Source organism: Notechis scutatus, chromosome Z (genome assembly GCF_049901735.1).
Source record: "Notechis scutatus isolate UNSWTSFEM ecotype Mainland chromosome Z, rNotScu1.2, whole genome shotgun sequence".
Classification (NCBI taxonomy): Eukaryota; Metazoa; Chordata; class Lepidosauria; order Squamata; family Elapidae; genus Notechis; species Notechis scutatus.
The window spans coordinates 68,461,146-68,482,828 of NC_142025.1; the positions used below are offsets into that span (position 1 = coordinate 68,461,146).

The following is a 21,683-nucleotide window of genomic DNA, read 5'->3' on the forward strand; positions in this document are numbered from 1 at the left end:
GCATGGTATATACTATTGAAACAGCAATGTGTATGCTGGCTTGGGCATGTGGGAGGATGGCTAATGGGCGGATTCCGAAAGACCTCCTGTATGGAGAATGAGTGCAGGGAAAGCACCCTAGAGTGGGACCACAGCTGCGATATAAGAATATCTACAATGCCTTGGGAATGGATATTAACAGCTGGGGAACTTTGACCTCTGGTTGTTCAGCTTGGAGGCTAAAGACACAGCATTGTCTTCTCCAATTCAAGGAGACACTTGTTCAGCAGGCTGAGGCAAAGAGACAGTCCCAGAACCAGTGAAATCTGGGAGCTGGACAGGGGACAGATTGTATCTGTCCTCAGTGTGAAAGGGGTTGCCAAAACTCAAATTGGCCTTGCTGTTTTAGGACCCCTTTTCAGAGCATGATATCATAGTCTTTTGAGACTGAAGGATGACAATGACAACAATATGTATATCACTTATTATATATATATATATATATATCAATTTTTTACTATTGGTTCTGTGGGTGCGGCTTGGTGAGCATGGCAGGGAAAGGATACTGTAAAATCTCCAGTCAGAGGTGGTATTTGCTGGTTCTCTGAACTACTCAAAATTTCCTCTACCGATTCTCCAGAACTGGTCAGAACCTGCTGAATACCACCTTTGAATTCTATTTCCAACACAGATATAGAAAAATCAATATTCTTACAATAAAAGTAGTATCCAGTGGAAATGTGGGAGTGATTTGAATAGAATACAAAAATGCCTTAGTCTTTGGGGACTCCCCACCCCTCCCCACCCAGTCACTCCTTATCTTGCATGTGCGCCATCAAACTTGCCTGCATTTTGCCTTTGCCTAATTTTTGGTAAGTTGCTATTTTTCCTCCTCCCCGACGATCAGCTGTTCCAACTATCAGCTGTGCCATGCGATTTAGATTATCTATAAAGCAGGAAATCATCAGATTTCTTGCTTTCTAGCTAATCAAAATCGCTGTTGTACTGCTTCACCTTCACCCAGGAGGTTTCCCTGAGGCCTAGTCAGGGCTGGTATTCGGGGTTGTGGGGACAAAGTGGCCTGAGAGCAGAACTTTCCTTAGAACTGAAGCTTCTATTTTTCAGTGCACACTCAGGCAGCAGATTGCAGAAAGGTAGAACTGTGAGGGACTCTATGATTTTACAAGCAACTCAATCTGCCTGCCTGCTTTGCCTGATTTTGAGTAAAAGCTGCTCTTTTTTAAAATAATAAATTCAATATTTACATGGTGTGTTATGAGTTAATTTGTGAGTTTGCTTGCTAGCAAATTTTATGTGACAGATTCAGGCAGCAGATTGCAGAAAGATAGATCTGTGAGTGACTCTGTGATTCTGTGAGCAGTTCAATCTGCCTGCCTGCTTTGCCTGATTTTGAGTAAAAGCTGCTCTTTTTTAAAATAATAAATTCAATATTTACATGGTGTGTTGTGAGTTAATTTGTGAGTTTGCTTGCTAGCAAATTTTATGTGACAGATTCAGACAGCTGATTGCAGAAAGATAGATCTGTGAGTGACTCTGTGATTCTGTGAGCAGTTCAATCTGCCTGCCTGCTTTGCCTGATTTTGGGTAAAAGTTGCTCTTTTCTTTTAAATAAAAAAACAATATTCACATAAATTGTTATATATGGAAATTGATCTTATACACGTAAGAATATAAAGAACCAGACTGACTCCGTGTTTGCTCTTAGTCTGAACTTTTAGAGCAGAACATTTATATAATTTGTTATGAACGTTTTTACTCTGTTAAAGTTATATAGAATTGCAAAATATTATGTCCTTGGCTTGGTTTGAGATGCATACTAAGGTAGTCTTGACATTATAAGAGATATTAATGATCTCTTGTGTAATCTTTTAAGTAGAAAACAGGAAATCTGATGAGAATGAAGAAGTGGAGAAAGTTTGGGAATTTCCAGGGACACGTGGGAGGAGTTATGAAAAATAACCAGAAGTTTCTTATGAGATTTGTTGTAATTTCTATGTGTGAAAACAGGAAGTGTTGTGTAATCTTCTAAATGTGATAATCCTATATAAGGCTGTATATAAGGCTGGAAAGGGGTGTGTCCTTTCTCTCAAACTGCAGTCTGGGAGATCGGGGGTCATATTGCAATATCTATTAAAGTCTGTTATGGATTCTGATTATCACATTCTGTTGTTTTATTTTTGGCATATTCTCACAAATATTTACACACAAGCCATGCCCAGCCAGTCATGTGACCACCAAGCCATGCCCACAAATTAGGCCATGCCCACAGAACCATTGTTAAGAAATTTGAATCCCACCTCTGGATTTAATTGAAATGTGACAAAACCAGGGAGATTGCAGGCTACTGAAAAGATACTTGTTTGTGTCCCGCCTTCATTGTTTTTACAAATAACTCAAGATGGCAAACATATCTGATGCCCCTTTCTCCTCCTATTTTCCCCACAACAACAATCCTCTAAAGTGAGTTGGGCTAAGAGAGGGTAACTGGTTCAAGGTAACCAAACTAGTTTTCATAGCTAAGGCCTTACTTGAACCAGGATCTCCTGCTTTTTAGCATGGTGTCCTAACCACTAAACCAAACAGGCACTATGCATTATATGTTCTATCCTATCCTATTCCTATTCCTATTCTATTCATTATATTAGGCAGGAGATTCACAGATATTTCTTGAACCATCTCTTTACTACGGAAAATACTCAATCTTCTATCCATCAGAAATTTTATTTTCCTGTGAAAGACTATCAATATTGGATTTATGCTTTAAATAAAACTGATAAAGACAAAAATGTTAGAGTCTTCTGCCCAGCATTAGTGAATACTTTGTGTTACTATGTCATCACAAAAGTAGATCACGTACATGAAACTTGATGCACCATAGTTGAAAGGTGGGGAATGGGAAACAGAAAAACAAACTACAACAAACATTCTCAGGAAACCATTAAGTGATTGAAGGGAAAGGGAAGCATCACATGATTTTTTTTAATATACCAGAATCAGTAGAAAATATTTCTGAACATCATCAAAGAACATTCATTTTCTGCTGTTTTTAAAAATCATCACAGGAGAATTGAACAGGAACTGAGCTTTCATTCTACCCCTAAGGGCATGTCAGAATTCTCCTCTAAAGGAAAAACAGAATTAGTTCCTTGGTTGTTTTATTCCCAGACATTGTTCTGGTGCAAGAGAATCAGTGCAACAAGACCATAGCAAAATATTCCTACTATTTTATTAATCTATTTTAGAAAGTATGCTGTAATTATGTGTTTTCCATTTAAAAATGGTTTAATTTTTTTATGCAAGTATAATTTAGGGCACTGGAGTTCTGGCTTCCCGCTCTGCCTAGGTAGTTGTCACTTCATGAATACCATCTCTAGTAGTTCAGCAATGCTGAATGACTCAAGCATTCTGCAAGTACAAGAAGATTCTATTAGTATATGACAAGTGTACTAAAACCTCTGTGTTTGCAATGACAACCATATACATAGAATAGGAAGCCCAAATTCCAATGCTCTTGAATTATTTTTGTATAAAAATATTTAGCATTTAATTATATCTTTACAAAATAGTAAAACATACTTGGAAATTGTTTCCCCCGTTTTAAAAAAAGGATTAATTAATAAATTACATTTTACACTATTCAGGCAGTAATAGCCCCATCACCTGAAACAAAATCAACAAAAACTGGATTAATTTCAGCTTCATTGGGAACATATAAGTTGGGATGGGGGAGGGGGGATCCATGATTGCCAAAAGAAGTGATTTAAAATTGATGAGGAAATATTTATTTCAAAGCTTCCAAATGGGTCATAAAGGTCAACAGAGTAAAGAAAAATTGCTTGGCAGTGTACCTTAGGAAAATTGTTTTTCATTTATTTAATGAAACTAATTTTAGTAGTTTCAAATTTCTTAGTGCATTCATACTGTAATTGTCACTGACTGCATTGCCATCATGGTTTCCATGGTTTGAGAGACACTGCATAACTCCAACATTTATTAAAATTAGTCAAAGCAGACTAGGTGTTTTTTTCCCCTCCATAAACCTTTCTACCTTGGCTTTGATAACAATGAATATCTACCATTTTCATGATGTGAGAAGTGAAAATATTACATGTTTGCAAATTTGGCTGCTGTTGTCTCAAATCCAAGGCCTGGGACCTCTACATTTTGTTATGAAAGATTCTTTGATGTACTGTGTAATTTGGTACCTCTTTTGGTATCACCTCTTTCTTTCTTTCCCTTCTTTGACAATGGAGTCTTTGACAATGGAGTCAGAATGGAGTCAGAAAAAATATTTTTCTACTTTGGAGAACTTATTATAGTTAATCAGAGAACAATTGATAAAAGATGTAACCAAAAACAAAGGTGGATATTTGATTCAGGAGGAATTATTGTTAATTTTTGAGAGGTTAAGATGCCATGGAAAATTTTCTATGAGCTGATTACAATAACAGTTTGTTAACAGAGAATTTTGAAACTTTAACTTTGTCTTTTTTTATCATTATTGTTCTTTCTGTTTCTATAAAATATAGAACTCACAAAAGCTATAGTGAATTAAAATAGTGTTAGTTCTCAGTGTACTAAACCTGTCAATCTAGCTGAAATTAGCTCTTTAAAAGTCAGAGGGTGGCCTCTGCATTGATAATCAAGAGCAACATTTGCAAGATGTACCAATGTTCTAAAAACAATATTTTTAATCCCCAGCAGTTCATAAATTCATCATTTAAAAATCATCAAATAAAAACCTGTGTCCTTGGGGATTCATAGTCTATGAAAACCAAGTTGTTTCTTGTCCTCAGTCTCTTTTAGATTAACATGTCAGGAGTTTCATCTGTGAATGCTGCAGAATTCCTTGGTAGGATCCCAAACTGCAGGTGTCAGAAAATAACTTGTCAGACAAGTGGTACCCTGATGTGTTTAATTAGATACTTTGCTGACTGCATAGACAAACACAGAAGCTCTTTCCAATACCCAATATTCAGGCACAACTGTAGATATTCATACATTCTCAAAGGAAACAAAGGGAAGGGCAAAAACAATGTCAATATGTTGGCATTATGTCTGACAGTTTGATTTTAGTCATGTTAGACAGCCTATTGTGTGAGACTATCTCAGTCCTAAGATATTGTTGCTGTTAGAAATTTATATGGCACTGGTGTGAAGGTTCCCATTGTGTTATTTTCTCTACAAACTAATGGTATAAGATGCTTCCAGGTTTAAAGAGCTTTTCATTTATTCTAAAGTCATCTTAAAACACACAAGATGAAAGGGGGAAAGACTATAATAAAAATGTTCACCACATGTTTAAATAAATGGGCTCTTGAGTTTATTCAGTTATACAAACTAACAAGGACACTAAAATACAAATGTTTCACCAACCTAAATCCTCATGTAGATACAATGGATAAATCCTCAGGTAGATACTCCTTCCTGAAAGAGGGGTAGGTAAGGTAGAAGATGGACTATGATTTTGTATTGGGTATGGTGATTGTGGGATGGGATAAGTTTGGAGATAATCTTTTAAACATCCTCTCCCATGATCACCCCTTTTTTAAATCTAGCACCCCACTGACTGTTGGAAACAAAGCTTCAACTTGCATTAATTTTATTTTTAGTTAGGGAGAATGATGATTCATTTCAAAGTGTTTTTATGAAAATACTTGTAATGATGACTGATGTTCAAGAAGCAAATATTTATTACTCTCAGATAATTTTTTTACACTGCATATACAAATACAAACTTATCACTAACCATGCTTTCCCCCCAGAAATAAGTGAGATGCTGAAGTAATATTGGCATTAAAATGTACTAAATGGACCAGATAGCTCAATCGGGAACTTAGAGAATGACCATAAAAACTCTTTGAAATATCTTCTGCAAAAGAGAAATAAAGGAAAAATTAGTATAAGACCTCCAAGTTCCTGTTCAGCCCTATGATTCTATGAACTAGAACCTGATCCAGATATGGACAGGAATCCACTAAGGAGATGTAAGGAGTAGTCAAAAAGAAAAGTGAGATGAATAATTTTAACAGTCAAGAATTTGTTTGTTTTATACAACATTTTATACTTGTGGATGAAGCATATGTGTATATAATATAGAAACAAACATCAGAATAGCAGAAAGAGGACAATTAAGATAAAATAATAAAAATATAAATATATTGTTTTACAGAAGAAAAAAATAAAACAGCTTTCTTTTTGTAATGCTATGTATGAAAAAGTTGATTTCTCAATGGAATGAATTTAGAAATTGTGGGTTGTTAGGCTGGCTGGTGATATTTATCATAGATAAGTAAAATTGATATATGAAGGCTTGGGAGATTTGAACATAGCGATTTTGTGACATAGGTCACAAGATGACAAAATAGGGCAAGAAACCAGAATCAGTAATGGACTAAAGAATCCAGAAAAAACAGATGGACTACAGTTGGACTATAGCTTATTAATGAATCAGCCTAGATATACACTACTTCGTTATTGATTGCCTCTCTTAACCATGACTATATGAGTCATCTCTTCCTGGCAAGGAAAGATATCAGAGAAGATTAACATGTATGCTCATTCATGAAGAAAATAGTCCATTTGATAGCAGCTTTGCTAAAATTATGTCAGAGTGAAGATTACAACTATTTCATATTCTTTGATAAAGAATGCATTGATTCATTCATTTGAATACACTGAAATAAATAATATGGAGATATTTGTAAACTTTAAAGAAAGAAAATCAATGTTTTTTGTGGTTTTTTTATTTGTTTGTTTGTGGATAAATGAAACAAATATAGAAAATGATGTTATGGCCTTCTGTGCAATATGCTGCTTTAATTCCCATTTGCACAGAAGAAGCAAATAGTACTTAAAATCTAATTTCTTCAGCAGTTTCCTTGCATTTGGAGGTTTTAAAATAAGTTAGTATAGTTTTTATAATGCACAAAGGGAACTTGACTCAAAAGCTTGTCATAAGCTAAAAAGAAAAGAAAAAAATTACGTTTGAAGTGGGAGTACTTAATGCTTTTGTGTTGGTTTTCTTAACTAGAACATTTTAAAATTATTACAGTTTTCTACATTACAAACTCTAATAAGTATAAGGAAAATCGGAACAGTGAAACAAATCATTTTTACAGTAAATATTACATGTGTCACACTATTAGATGGATTCATTCTAATAAATTATTACAGTTTCTTCTTTATCATTTTGCTTTATTGCCTTCAATATTTAAGTCACAGGCAAAATAATCTAATTGTGATCAGAGCAGAGAGGAAGCTGTGGCTCTGAGGCTAATTCATATAAAAATGTTGGATCATGCTTACTATCAGAGGAGTCATAAGTTTTGGCAGCAAATCTTAGAAATAGGCCAGAAGGCTTATACCCCTTGAAACTTGGTAAACAATGGTTTAGACAATCTGGAAAATTGATGCAAGAGCTATGTAAGAAGCAGCTGTTGTGGGTGTCTTATTAATGAAGACAAGTTTTTCAAAAGTGCTGCAGCTTTGTCTAATAAAAAACAGGATGCTTGAATTAAGGGTAGAATCAATATATACTGCTCAAAAAAATAAAGGGAACACAAAAATAAGACATCCTAGATCTGAATGAATGAAGTATTCTTTTTAAATACTTTGTTCATTACATAGTTGAATGTGCTGACAACAAAATCACACAAAAATTATCAATGGAAATCAAATTTAGCAACCCGTGGAGGTCTGGATTTGGAATTACACTCAAAATTAAAGTGGAAAAAAAACACTACAGGCTGATCCAACTTTGATGTAATGTCCTTAAAACAAGTCAAAATGAGGCTCAGTAGTGTGTGTGACCTCCACGTGCCTGTATGACCTCCCTACAATGCCTGGGCATGCTCCTGATGAGGTGGCGGATGGTCTCCTGAGGGATCTCCTCCCACACCTGAACTAAAACATTCCCCAACTCCTGGACAGTCTGTGGTGCAATGTGGCATTGGTGGAATGAGCAAGACATGATGTCCAAGATATGCTCAGTTGGATTCAGGTCTAGGGAACGGGCGGGCCAGTCCATAGCATCAATGCCTTCGTCTTGCAGGAACTGCTGACACACTCTAGCCACATGAGGTCTAGCATTGTTGTGCATTAGGAGGAACCCAGGGCCAACCGCACCAGCATATGGTCTCACAAGGGGTCTGAGGATCTCATCTCGGTAGTCAGGCTACCTCTGGTGAGCACATGGAGGGCTGTGTGGCCCCCTAAAGAAATGCCACCACACACCATTACTGACTCACTGCCAAACCGATCATGCTGGAGGATGTTGCAGGCAGCAGACCGTTCTCCACGGCATATCCAGACCCTGTCATGTCTGTCACATGTGCTCAGTGTGAACCTGTTTTCATCTGTGAAGAGCACAGGGCGCCAGTGGTGAATTTGCCAATCTTGGTGTTCTCTGGCAAATGCCAAATGTCTTTCACGGTGTTGGGCTGTAAGCATAACCCTCACCTGTGGATGTCGGACCCTCATACCACCCTCATGGAGTCTGTTTCTCACTGTTTGAGCAGCCACATGCACATTGGTGGCCCGCTGGACATCATTTTTCAGGGCTCTGGCAGTGCTCCTCCTGTCCCTCCTTGCACAAAGGCAGAGGTAGCCGTCCTGATGCTGGGTTGTTGCCCTCCTGTGGCCTCCTCCATGTCTCCTGATGTACTGGCCTGTCTCCTGGTAGCGCCTCCATGCTCTGGACACTACGCTGACAGACATAGCAAACCTTCTTGCCACAGCTCGCGTTGATGTTCCATCCTGAATGAGCTGCACTACCTGAGCCAAATGTGTGGGTTGTAGACTCCGTCTCATGCTACCACTAGAGTGAAAGCACTGCCAGCATTCAAAAGTGACCAAACCATCAGCCAGAAAGCATAGGAACTGAGAAGTGGTCTGTGGTCACCACCTGCAGAACCACTCCTTTTTTGGGGATGTCTTGCTAACTGCCTATGCTTTCCACCTGTTGTCTATTCCATTTGCACAACAGCATGTGAAATTGATTGTCAATCAGTGTTGCTACCTAAGTGGACAGTTTGATTTCACAGAAGTGTGATTGACTTGGAGTTACATTGTGTTGTTTAAGTGTTCCCTTTATTTTTATTTTATTTTTTTATTAAAATTTTATTAATTTTCAATAAATAAACATACACAAACAAAACACAAAACATGAGAAACATAAAACTTCTTTTTGGAAAGTGGCTTAGTCCCGGGTTACATCTTTTTGTACAGACATAAATCAAATTCATGCTCACTTTATATACCATTTCATATCTTATTTACCATTCTACATTTTCTATATAGCTTCTCCCCTCTTTTCACTCTCAATTCTATTTTATTTCATCTCAATTTAAATCATTATGCTTGTATCTTTTGTCTGTTCTATTTCAATTATCTATTATCTTTTCTCATTAACACAAAATTTCTCCTGTAATCACTGATTGAAGTATGACGCCTTTATATCTTTCCCCTAAATTTAACACTTAAAATAATATATAATTTTCATTCTGATTCTGCTTAGTACATTCTAAAGCTACGTAATATATTTTAAAATAGGAAAATAATAAGTTTATAATATAATTAAAACAATAATCCATAGCAAATTAAACTCTATCATTAAATCTTAAGCATTTTACACATTCCTTTTAATATTTTATCCCATTTTATAATCATATAATGTTCCAGTTTTCTAACATTATTTCAAATACAAATACAACAATACAGTCTTATGTACTTTTGCAGAATCTCTTTTTTAATTATATTTTTACCCATTATCTCTGAATAAATCCTGTTTCTTTACATCTTGTTTCAAACCTTTGTAACTTCTCTTCCCTTTTCCCCTTCCTTTCTTCTCCAATCTAGCCTTTTTACCCCCCCTGTCTCTTGATCTCCACCCTCTTAATCTCCACCCTCTTCTGTATTCCTCTTTTCTGTTGCTTTCTGACATTGTATCAATTTTTCACCTTATTTTTCCCTTTTTTGGTTGTTTTTTTAAGTCTTAAATTCTTCATTCTCTTTCCCCTCTTTCCCTTTTCTTCCCCAGCTAAAGTTGTTTGTTCATTAAAGATGGCTTCTTCTTCTTCATCCCAACCTTCTTGTTCTTGTAATTTCTGATAGGTAGAAATCGCCATTTCTAAGAAATGAAAAACAGATCCAGAAGAGCCCTTCCCATCTTGTTCCTCTTCTTTTAGCTTTTTAAATTCCATTTTCAGTTCATCAACAAGAAATGCCATTGTGAAATTTTTTTTAAAAACCCAAATGTTTTTAATGTTTCAAATAATAATTTCCAAAGGTCCCAAAATCACCAAGCAATCCAAATAGACACAAACTGTTTCATTTAGCACTTTCTTCTTTTTATATTTTCTCTTCCTGGGGTACAGTTCAATTGCAAAGTTCCAAAGTATATCTTTTAGAAGTCTTGTTACAATTTAACTCTGGTCTCATAAGTTCCAAGCAGCCTCCTCCAGCAAAATCTTGATATTAATTCTTTTCCTCTCCCTTCCCACTTATAGCAAAAAAATATTTTTTTTTAATTCCAATGTTCAGAAATCTTTAATGTCCCCTTGGCTTTAATTTTCAAATTTAATTATCTGCTGGTGCCAAAATGGGTTTTTCCGATTTCCATCTGCTATCACTGTAAGAAAGGAGAATGAGAAAAAACAAACTTTCCCTTTTAACTTTCATCCGCCGCTTTTTCCGATCTTCTTTGGGAACAATGTATCTTTAATGAAATTAAAATTCCAGGGTATTTAAATGTTACTTGTTATCCCGGTTCAGCCAAAAACTTTCACTTTCTTCAGCTTCCTCCTGCACATTCTTGTCCGGATGAAAGCTTCTTTGTGGCAGCCATTGCTGATCGCCGCTCCACCGCTTTCGGAAAAGGGAGTTAAGCCAGCTGAGGAGGGGGGTTGCGATTCCCCCAGACCCCTGATGGGTCTCCCCTATCTTCAGTTACCTCTATGGGGTAACTATTAACCCCCAAATCCAGCTGGATCGGGGGCACTCCAGTGGCGAGCGCAGCAGGAACTGCGCACAATCGTGGATTCCTGCCACCGCTGAAGCCTTGCAAACCAGAAGTCCCAATGACAGCATTCTCTTAAAGATACAGTATTAAATTAACTATCCTGGTTTATATATTGCCAACACAACTGTTAGGTGACTATCATTCCTAACAATAAGTTGGAGAGGTGAAAAGATATTTATATTCTAAGGAAAACTACTGAATAGAATTAATAAAAAAAGGAAAATCAAATAGTGAATGATAAAGTGGGAAGACATCTGCAACAAAGTTAGGAATATGACCAGTACTACAACAACAACCTTGAAAGGGAAAAAAATGATGTCTGGTTCATTAGTGTCTATTGCATCTCCAGCAGGCCAAAAAACAATAGAAGGAATGCTGAACATGGAAAATACAAACAACACGGCCAACATGCAGATGATGCAAGCAACATTAACATCTATTCAGGAGACAACCATACAGATATGAAGACCGAAATGGGAGAAATGAAGGGTAAGATTCAAAATCTAGAGGAGAAGATGGGAACGATCCAACAGACATTGGAGAAGAATGAACAAAGAATAAAGAATATAGAAACTAAAGCTGAACAAACAGATAAGAGACTGGAAGGGGTGGATAGAAAAGTAATAGAGATGAACAGAGATTTAGAAGATTCAATTTTCCATCTGAAAATGGAATGTGCAGCATTCTATTTGAGGTTCCAAAATGTATTGGAATCCAAAGACGAAGATCTGGGAGCTATAATGTCCCACTTAATAGCAGGAGCATTGCAAAGGGACCAACAGGAAATAGTGAAAGAATTGAATGAGGTCTACTGAATCCACACAAACTATGCCAGATGAAACAAGCTGCCTAGAGAGGTCCATATCAAGTTCGCCAGAAAAAATGTAAGAGATATTGTATATAGAATCACAAAGGACAAGCCAATGGTGTATAAAGAAAAAGAGATCACGACCTTGAAACAAATCCCGAGGCAGGTAAGAGAGTTGAGGAAGGACTACAGATCTCTGGCGATACTCCTGAATAAACGAAACATCTGGTTCCGATGGCTGGTCCCTGAAGGAATGCTGGTGACGTGGCAAGAAAGAAGAGTAAAAATTGACAGTATTGAAAAGGTGCAAGAACTTTACGATCAGTTGATAGAAACAGAGGAAGAGGAGAGTAGCAAAGAAGAGTCAGAAAGCAAAAGTCAGGAGGACCAACAAGAAGATCAACAACAGGGAATATAGGAAACGGACCAAGAAGAGAGAGGCAAAGAAGAGAGAGAATACCCAAGGAGAGAAGGACTAAGAGAAAGAGAAGAGAAGCAAGAATCAACAGAAGATTTAGGTAGACTCAGAATTAATAATGGAAGAAGAGATTAAATTACTCTCAATAAATATCAATGGATTAAACTCCCAGATCAAGAGGAAACAAATATTAACTAAACTAACTAAACAAAATGTTGACATTATATGCCTGCAGGAGGTACATATCCAAAAACAACATAAAAATATCTAGAATATCCTAAGTTACAGCATTGGCATATCAAAAGAAAAGGGGGGTAGCAATTTATGTAAAAAAAAGGGATAAACGCAAAAAAATATATATGCAGATGAACAAGACAGAATTTTAATGATACAAATTAATTTACATCAAAAACAATTACTAATGGTGGGGATATATGCCCCTAACGATAACCAGAAGTTTTATAAGAGACTATATGATAAAATAATTAGTGTAGGTGAAGAAAATATTTGCTTGATAGGGGACTTTAATGCCATTGTTGATGTTAAAAAATATATATATTAGTATGGAAGGGATTAGGAAGAAAAAAAAGAGAATTCTACCAAAAAAAAATTTGGACTTAGCCCAAGAGACCAATTTGGAAGACGTATGGAGGAAGAGGAATCCAAATGAGAATAAATTTACGTTTTATTCTAGTCCACAAAAGTCATGGTCCAGAATCGATATGGTATGGATCAATGGGGCAGTTGAGAAAGATATTAGTGAAGTAGAGATAATGCCCAAAATATGAGCCGATCATAGCCCAGTTAAAATTACATGGAAAGGACATAATAAAAGGAAAAGGAGATGGATATTAAATTCACAAATAACAAAAGAAAAAGAATATATTTTAAGAATTAAAAATGAGTTAGAAATATTCTTTAAGGTTAATTTAAAACAACATACTAGTTTACAAAATTTATGGGACACTACAAAGGCCTTGTGAGAGGCATATCAATAGCCTATATAGCTAAGAAAAATAAAGAAAATGGAAGAAACAGAATGAATTACAAGAAAGGATTAAAATTTTTGAATATGAGCTCCAAAAAGACCCCAAAAATATGGAAGCTAAGAAAGAAATAGATTAGACATGAACTAAATTTGATAGATATTGAGGAAAATGCACATAACTTAAAAACTCTTAAACATAATTTCTTTGAATCAGCAAATAAACCAGGAAGGTGATTGTCCCATAAATTAAAAAGAGAAAAGATTAATTTAGCGACTTAAGCATGAGGAAGGGACAGTGTATTATCAGATGGAGGAGAAAAAGAGAATTGCACAAAGGTATTTTGGTGAGCTTTATAAGCAAGAAGAAGTTGTGGAAGAAAACATCAGATACTACTTGGAGGGAAACGGTCTGAGCCCAATCTCAGAAGTAAACAGAGAAATACTAAATAAAGAAATTACACTAACAGAGTTACAAAAGGCGATACAAAAACAAAAAAATAATAAAACACCAGGTCCGGATGGTCTACCAGGCGAACTATATAAAAATTTATCTGAAATATTTGAACCAATATTACTGGAACTATATAATGAGGCATTAACGCAAGCTAGACTTCCGAGGTCCTGGTCCGAGGCATACATTTCCTTAATTGCAAAAGATGGCACTGATCAACAACTAATTACAAACTATAGGCCAATCTCGTTACTAAATATGGATTATAAGATATTCATGACAATATTGGCAGAGAGAATGAAACCAATTTTGAGAGAACTTATACATACAGACTGGAATGGTTTCCTGCCAAATAGACAAATCAAAAACAATATTAGGACAGTACTAAATTTGATTGAATACTACAAAGCTCACCCAGAAACAGGCAGCCTTAATTTTCTTAGATGTGCAAAAAGCATTTGATAATCTTAACTGGAAATTCATGTTATATCAAATTAAAAAGTTGAATTTTGGTACTAATATAGAAAAAACAAGAAATATACTCAAATCAAAAAGCAAGTGTATTATTAAATGGAGATTGCACTGAAGATTTTGAAATTGCAAAAGGAGTGAGACTCTGTTATTTATCTTGTCTTTAGAAGTGTTGCTAGCTGCAACCAGACAAAATCCAGAGATTCATGGAATTAAAATTAGAAATGAGGAATATAAAGTTCAGGCATTTGCCGATGATTTGGTATTTATTGTGGAAGATCCTATGAATTTGGGACCAATATTGTTGCAACAAATAGAAAAATTTGGGGAAGTGGCAGGACTTAAAATAAATAAAACTAAAACTAAAATGATAGTCAAAAACTGTATAACAAAACAGAAAGTAGAATTAGAAAATATAATGGGACTGCAAATAGTAAAAAAGGTGAAATACCTGGGAATTTGGATATCACCCAGATGCTCATCACTAAAAGAGGACAATTATATTAATCTGATTAAGCAAATCAGAAAAGAATATGCTAACAATGAAATTGAAAGAAAAAGATGACTCTGAATTCTTTTCAATTTGGAATAATTGGTATAAATGGCTAACAAACAGAACTAAGAAGTGAGACCAAAATTTTAATTGAAACAATCCTTAAGAAAGTAAAACAAAATTTTGTAAATTATATAAAGATATAAGAATAGTAATTATAGTTAATCAGTAGTAGACAAATGTAATATAATGTATTATGATATTTAAACCAAAAACCTGTATAGATGCCAAGAAGGTTGTTGATACCATGATGTTTTATGATGTAACAAAAGAAACTTAACAAAAATATATTTAAAAAAGAAAAAGAAAATGGGAAATAGTATGTGGTGAATATGATAATTAGGAGGGAAACCTTGAGTTGAAGGTTTCCCTCTAGTCTGCCATCCTGGCAGGAGGAACCAAGTTTAAAGTGATTGGTTCACAGGACAGGTGGGAAATTCAAGGAATCTCAGTGGCTGAGCTGTCCGACAGCCAATTCACTTCTATGTACCAGTAAAGAGCTGTTTCACTATTCTGACTGTCCTGCCTCTTCATCAGTGATGGGATTCAAATAATTTAACAATTGGTTCTCTGCCCTAATGACTGGGTGAGCGTGGCCAACTTGATTGGTCTCACCCTTAGGAAATTTCTCCTTAGTCCAACTCACAATAAAATAGCACTGTTCCAATATTTAGAATAGAATAGAATAGCAGAGTTGGAAAGGACCTTGGAGATCTTCTAGTCCAACCCCCTGCTTAGGCAGAAAACCCTATACCTTCGCTTCCATTAGGACTGCATTATATATCTCTCATAATGTTTGGCCTAAGGTATCTTGTAGTTCTTTATATATTTCTGTCGGTAACCCATCTGGGCCTGGAGTTTTGTTATTCTTTTGTTTTTTAATTGCCTCTATTAGTTCTGGCATTCTTATTTCCTCATTTAGCATGATTTTAATTTCTTCTGGAACTTTAGGCAAATCGACTTTTCCTAAACACTGTAATGCTTTTTCTTCTGTGTAGCGTTCATTGTAATTGCATAGTTTCATGTAAAAATCCTGAATTATGTTCTTTTTTTCCTCACTTTGGTGACATAAATTCCATCTTCATCTTGCAGTTTATTTATCCGCTTTTCTTCTTTATGCCTTTTCAGTTTATAGGCTAACCACCTCCCTGGCTTGTTTGCATTCTCAAAAAAGTTTTGATTCATTCTCTTTATGTGTTGTGCCAAATCTTCTTTTTTGAGAATGTTCAATTTGTGTTTCCTGTTTTAGATTTATTTTTTGTGGTTCCTTTTGTAATTCTACCTCGAGTCTTCTGTATTTTTCATCTAAATATTTTTGTCATTGATTCTTCCTTTTATTTTTCTTTGCCATATACGATAAAGCAACTCCCCTCATATATGCTTCTGCTGTATCCCATAGGTTTTGTAAGAATGTGTCTTCTTTCCTATTTTCTTTAAAAAAGAATCCCATTTGTTTTTTCATCATCTGTCTAAATTCTCCATCATTTAAAACTAATCAGTTTAAAGTCCATCTTATACTTTTCTTTTGTACTTTCCAGCTAATTCTCATTGGGTTATGATCTGCCAGAAATTTGCAACTATTTCTACTTCATTTACATCAGAATTTAATTCCATCGACATCCATACCATGTTGATTCTAGACCAGGATTGGTGACTGTTAGAATAGTATTTGTGTATTGATTCCTCCCCTAGTTCCTCTCTCTCCATATATCCTGTAAATTTAGCTCTTCTACCATTTTGAAGAAGGTTCTGGGTAATATTCTTCTAATTCCCTTCTTTATTTTGTTACTTTTGTAATCTAATTTTTATCTATTATTTCATCAAAGTCTCCTAAAATGCAAAGATTGTCACACTCTATATCAGGGGTCAAACTTTTTATACCTACCGCCCACTTTTGTATCTCTGTTAGTAGTAAAATTTTCTCTAACTGCCCACCGGTTTCACAGTAATGGTGTTTTATAAAGTAGGGGACAAAACCCCTACTGCCCACCATGAGAGCTGGAACGCCCACTAGTGGGCAGTAGGGACCAGGTTGACTACCACTGCTCTATATCATGTATAATATTATGTAGTTTTTGGTACAATTGTTTGTGTCCCCCATTTGGTGCATAAATTGCAACTAATAAAACCCATTTTTTGTTTAGTATTATTTCCACAATCAAGATTCTTCCCTCCTCGTCATTGTAAATTTGCTTAGCCTGAATTGATTCCCTAATATATAGCATCACTCCTCTCTTCTTTTGTTATGATAATGAAATGAATAGTTTCCCCAATTTGTGGTTTTCCTACTCAATCACAATTGAGCTATCAATATAAACCAAAATGTGTCAGTCTAACCTCGCTTCAACCTTCCCTTTAAATGACTTCTTTTGTAGCCTATGTTGTCTTACATATAGTTAGCAGGAGAGTTAATAGTAATAGCAATAATGATAAAGATAGGGGTAATACTAATAATAACAATAATAATAATCACAGTAATAACAATACTGCTACTAATAATAATTATGATGATGATAATTATACTATTAATACCAACAATAGTTCCCAACAAGGAAAGCGTAAATTATGGTTCAGTTCAAGAGGGCTTATCTCTGATGTTCCATTTTATCTGTCCAAAAAGAATATTTCCTTTTTAGTACATTAGGTGCCTTTGTGATCTATAGCTTTTAGTATATTTCCCCAGGAACTGGCTGTCTTTAGCTTTAGCTTTTGTCCTTCTTGTTTGTAATCCCCTACTAATCAACCAAAATATAACATATAAATTCTCCAAAAGCCCAAAGCAAAGAGGGAGTAACCAACAGAGCTAGTATCACAAAGAGGAATTATTTCTCTCTTCCACAGTTTTGCAGTTATATAACATCTTTGATCAGTAGGTGTCTCCCTGGTATCTTATTTCAATTTACAAAATGCTCCATCAGTGGCAAGAAGAAGAGCCATTTTGTCTCCAACGTTATCTCTTTATAGCCACTTTCTAGGAAATTGACTCAAATTATTTCCAGCATTATCCATGTCAACTCTGTCCAACTCTTCTTTTGTAAACTCCCAGAAAAAAAAATATCCAGTCCAGATCCTAAGCCTAAGCCAAAACTTTACACTATGACTCCCTGGGAACTGGATGATTTGTGGCAATTCATAGGCAAAAACCTTGAGCATAGGTTCGTCAAACCCATGAGACCCAAGGTGGCCGTCCCCATTTTGTTCTGGGAGAAGGACGGCTTGTTATGTTTATATGTGGATTATAGGAATTTAAATGCTATTTGCAAGGAAAATCTTTATCTCCTACCCTTAATGAAGGACATGCTGGCCCATCTGGTGAAGGGGAAAATTTATTCTAAGCTAGACTTGTGGGAGGCTTATTACCAGATCAGGATCCAGGAGAGGGATGAATGGAAAACAGTGTTTAATTGTCCATTAGGATGTTTTCAGTTCAAGGTTTTGCCATTCGGACTCCCGCTGTTTTCATGCAGTTAATTAATGAGGTGCTGCATGAGCACTTGTATAAGGGAGTTTTGGTTTATCTTGATGATATATTCATTTATACTGAAACTAAGACTCAACATGTTAAATTGGTGCAGGAGGTTTTGAAGAAATTAAGTGCGGCTAAGTTGTTTGCCAAACTCTCTAAATGTGATTTTCACCAAGATAAGATAGATTACCTAGGTTATAGAATCTCTCACCAGTGGGTGGAAATGGACCCTGAAAAAGTCAGAGCAGACCTCAAGTGGAAACTTCCCCGTACTCGCCAACAATTGCAGAGCTTTCAGGGGTTTGCTAACTTTTATAGGCAGTTTATCCCCTCTTTTGCCCAAATAGCATTGCTGATTACAAATCTGTTAAAAACCAAGGGGGTAGATAAACCAAAACATAGCCAACCACTGAACTGGACTATGGACTGCCAAGCAGCATTTGAAAAACTGAAAAAAATCTTTTTGGCTGAACTTTTATTAAAACACCCAAACAAACCATTTGTATTTCCAACCATTTGGCCAGTGGTCTACAAAGCCACGGCTGCCTATAAAGCACAAGCAGACAAGTAATGAACAGAATCTAAATCTTATAAAGTGGGGACAAAGTTTACCTTTCCACCAAGTTTCTAAAATCTTTCCAGCAGTCTCAAAAGTTGGGTCCTTTCCCCCATAGTTCATATTATTAACCCTGTCACAGTGGAAATACAACTCCCTAAGTCATTACCCCATTTTCCATTAAAGCTTATTGAAGCCTGAAGTAATTTCTGATTTTCATCTGGTTACTGTCCCTATTCCGCCCCTATTATGGTAGAATAGGAACAACGTTTTGAGGTTCAGAAAATTCTAGACTCTAGGAAATTCCGTCTATCTGGTGGCTTAGAAACACCTCCAGTTCTCACACAATGAATGGGTTCACAAAAAACATATGCATGCCCCTAAATTAGTATATATATTTCATCAATTGTACCCTGACAAACCTCATTGATTTTATGTTTTCTTTGTCTCCCCTTCCCTCTTTTGGTTTTCTTTCAGGTGGGCTTACCATTTTTCTAAGGGGGCGGCATGTCAGGCCCCAGATATTTCTACAGGGATGCTGGCATTTTGGTGGGAGGAAGAAGGGAGGAATGGAGTGATCTGTATGAAGTGTTTGTTTCTGTTTCCCTGCAATGGTGTAGTGTGGGAGGGGTTTGGTTAGCATTGCTTTAAATTGCTGGTTTTAAGTGAGAAGCTTCAGTTCTTGCCAGATCTCATGTTCTCACAAACCTTTCAATAAAAGCTCCTTTTGGAACAAATTCAGTTTCAAGAATCCTGCTTTCTTGGGAAGATTAGAGAGGCAAGACCTTACATTGGGCACCAAATTAATGTAAGGCTTACTTTTTGGCACTTCTGAATTCTAGTGCTTTGTTAAAATCTTTATCTTAATCTATTTTAGTCTGGAATACAACTTAATTCCTTTGATAATATCATATATATTTAGAACCTTCAAGCAGTGCCTAGATTAACTATCAATCTTATTTTATTTTATATTTTTTTATATTGTGCACCACTACATAGAATATGATAGCTGTAAAATATCTGTAGCAAATGTAAACTATTTCATCATATCCATTTGTGCCATGAGACTCACAGGAATTTATTTTCTTATTTGTGGTTGTCAGATATTTATTTGAAAACATTTAAAGATTCATAACATGTATGGTTAAACATTGGTGTGTAATGCTGGTATTTCCATTTAGCTAATGAGAAACTGGAGCCAAGTGATAGTGATTTTTAGCTGTGTGTATTTAAAACAAGCTAGAATTAACTTCAAATTTTAACTTGCTATTTGGCAATTGTAGAGAAGCGCATAGTCTTAATTATCTTGAAAGACCAACTAAAATGAATTTATATATGAAGCAGTAGTCATTTAGCTTTGGTTTAGCATATGGGAGCCTTTATAATTGACTTATTCATGAATGCAGCTATATGAATTGACATGAAATGTGATAACCTCTTTGTGATTTGTTCATAATTAAGCAAAATATATTTATTTGACATATAAACTCACTTACACTTCCCTTTCACATTTTCTTGAATCTAGTCTCAACCAGTATCCATCCATCTTTGTTCCAGTTTTCTTCAGTGTTTCCTGTCCTTGACCATTTCATATGTTATATATATATATATATATATATATATATATATATATATATATATATATATATATATATATATATATACCAGAAATAGCTGTTGTCATTTATAACATTGTGAAGAATCATTTGTAACTCCAGCTTGATTTTTTTAAATCACTTATAGCTACCTCATCCCTGAATTCCCAACTCCAGCAGCTCCAACATCTTCAACAATTCCAGCAACAGCAACAGAGCCAAATTAGCCAGCAAGCACAGGGACAAGCTAGTCAATCCCAGCAGCAACCAACACAGCCACAACTGCCTCAACAGCAACACCCACCACCTCCTCCACCACCATCACAGCAACAGCTTCAGAATCAAAATCCACCAGCTCCAGCTCACCAAACTTCAAGCTCCCCCACAAAGACCAACCTACCTGGAGGTCATGGTCTTCCCTCTTCACTCACATCCTCAAACCCCCTTCAGGTAAGAATTAGATGATCTGCTTGTTGTCTCTTACTTTATCCACCATTGTTTATCTCATCTGTCTTTCATTTGAATGGTTTCTACCACTTTTCAATGGTGGTAGTGAATGATTTCTACCATTTTTAAGTGTGGCCTGATTTTGTTTTGCATAATGTAAGTATTGTGGTCAGCATATTATGTCCAAAACTCTGAATTACTCATTTTTTTCTTAAATAAGTGACTGCTATGACAACTATTATTTAATCATCTTTAGCATTTTCAGATTTTTAAGATGTTTATATGCTCCCCATGCACATATACATGCATTCATATTTTGATTTCACAACAGTCTTTGGACTTTCATCCCAGCATATTTCACATTTGAAGTAGGGATGGTAAGTGTTTCTCTCCAGCAGATGGAATGTGGAACTGGAAAAAGAAAAGGAGAACTATTGTCAGTCCAGGAACTACTAGTTTTCATTCATCTGTTTCATGTTAAACTGTCCTTCCTTCAGAGGGCCAAGAATAGAAATTATTATTTCTTTCCCCTCCCTTCTAATTTTATCTTCATAGTGGACTTAATGTGGACTGTTATAATAAATGAAATGATAGGTTAAAAAGCACAGGGTAGAAATGGGTTTGATGAAAACTTAAGGAATGTCATTTTTCTTCAAGTTTGCTCTATTTGATTTTAAGAAACTCTGGTGCCCATCACCATCTAAATAATTTATATTTTCCTTGTGGTCAAAATGCAAATTGGAGGGAAGAAGACCCATTTCTTTCTCCAACAAATTGATCTTTATCAATTATATCAACTGCTTCATTTCTTATTTGTTCTTATTGTTCCAGAGGTTTAAGTGCTACATTCTTATTTATACCTGCTTGAAAAATGAAGTAATATACTAAAGGAGAAAAAAAATGCATTAGC

The 21,683-nt window shown here is 35.6% G+C and overlaps 1 protein-coding gene across 2 annotated transcripts in view; it reads left to right on the forward strand.

Moving 5' to 3' along the window:
- The window catches only part of POU6F2 (POU class 6 homeobox 2), a 405,681-nt gene that overhangs the window by 202,921 nt on the left and 181,077 nt on the right, over positions 1 to 21,683 (forward strand). For both annotated transcript variants that reach the window (XM_026674834.2, XM_026674833.2), the window contains exon 4: positions 20,475 to 20,776. In XM_026674834.2, the coding sequence (XP_026530619.1) occupies positions 20,475 to 20,776 (302 nt within the window). The remainder of the gene's footprint in view (positions 1 to 20,474; positions 20,777 to 21,683) is intronic.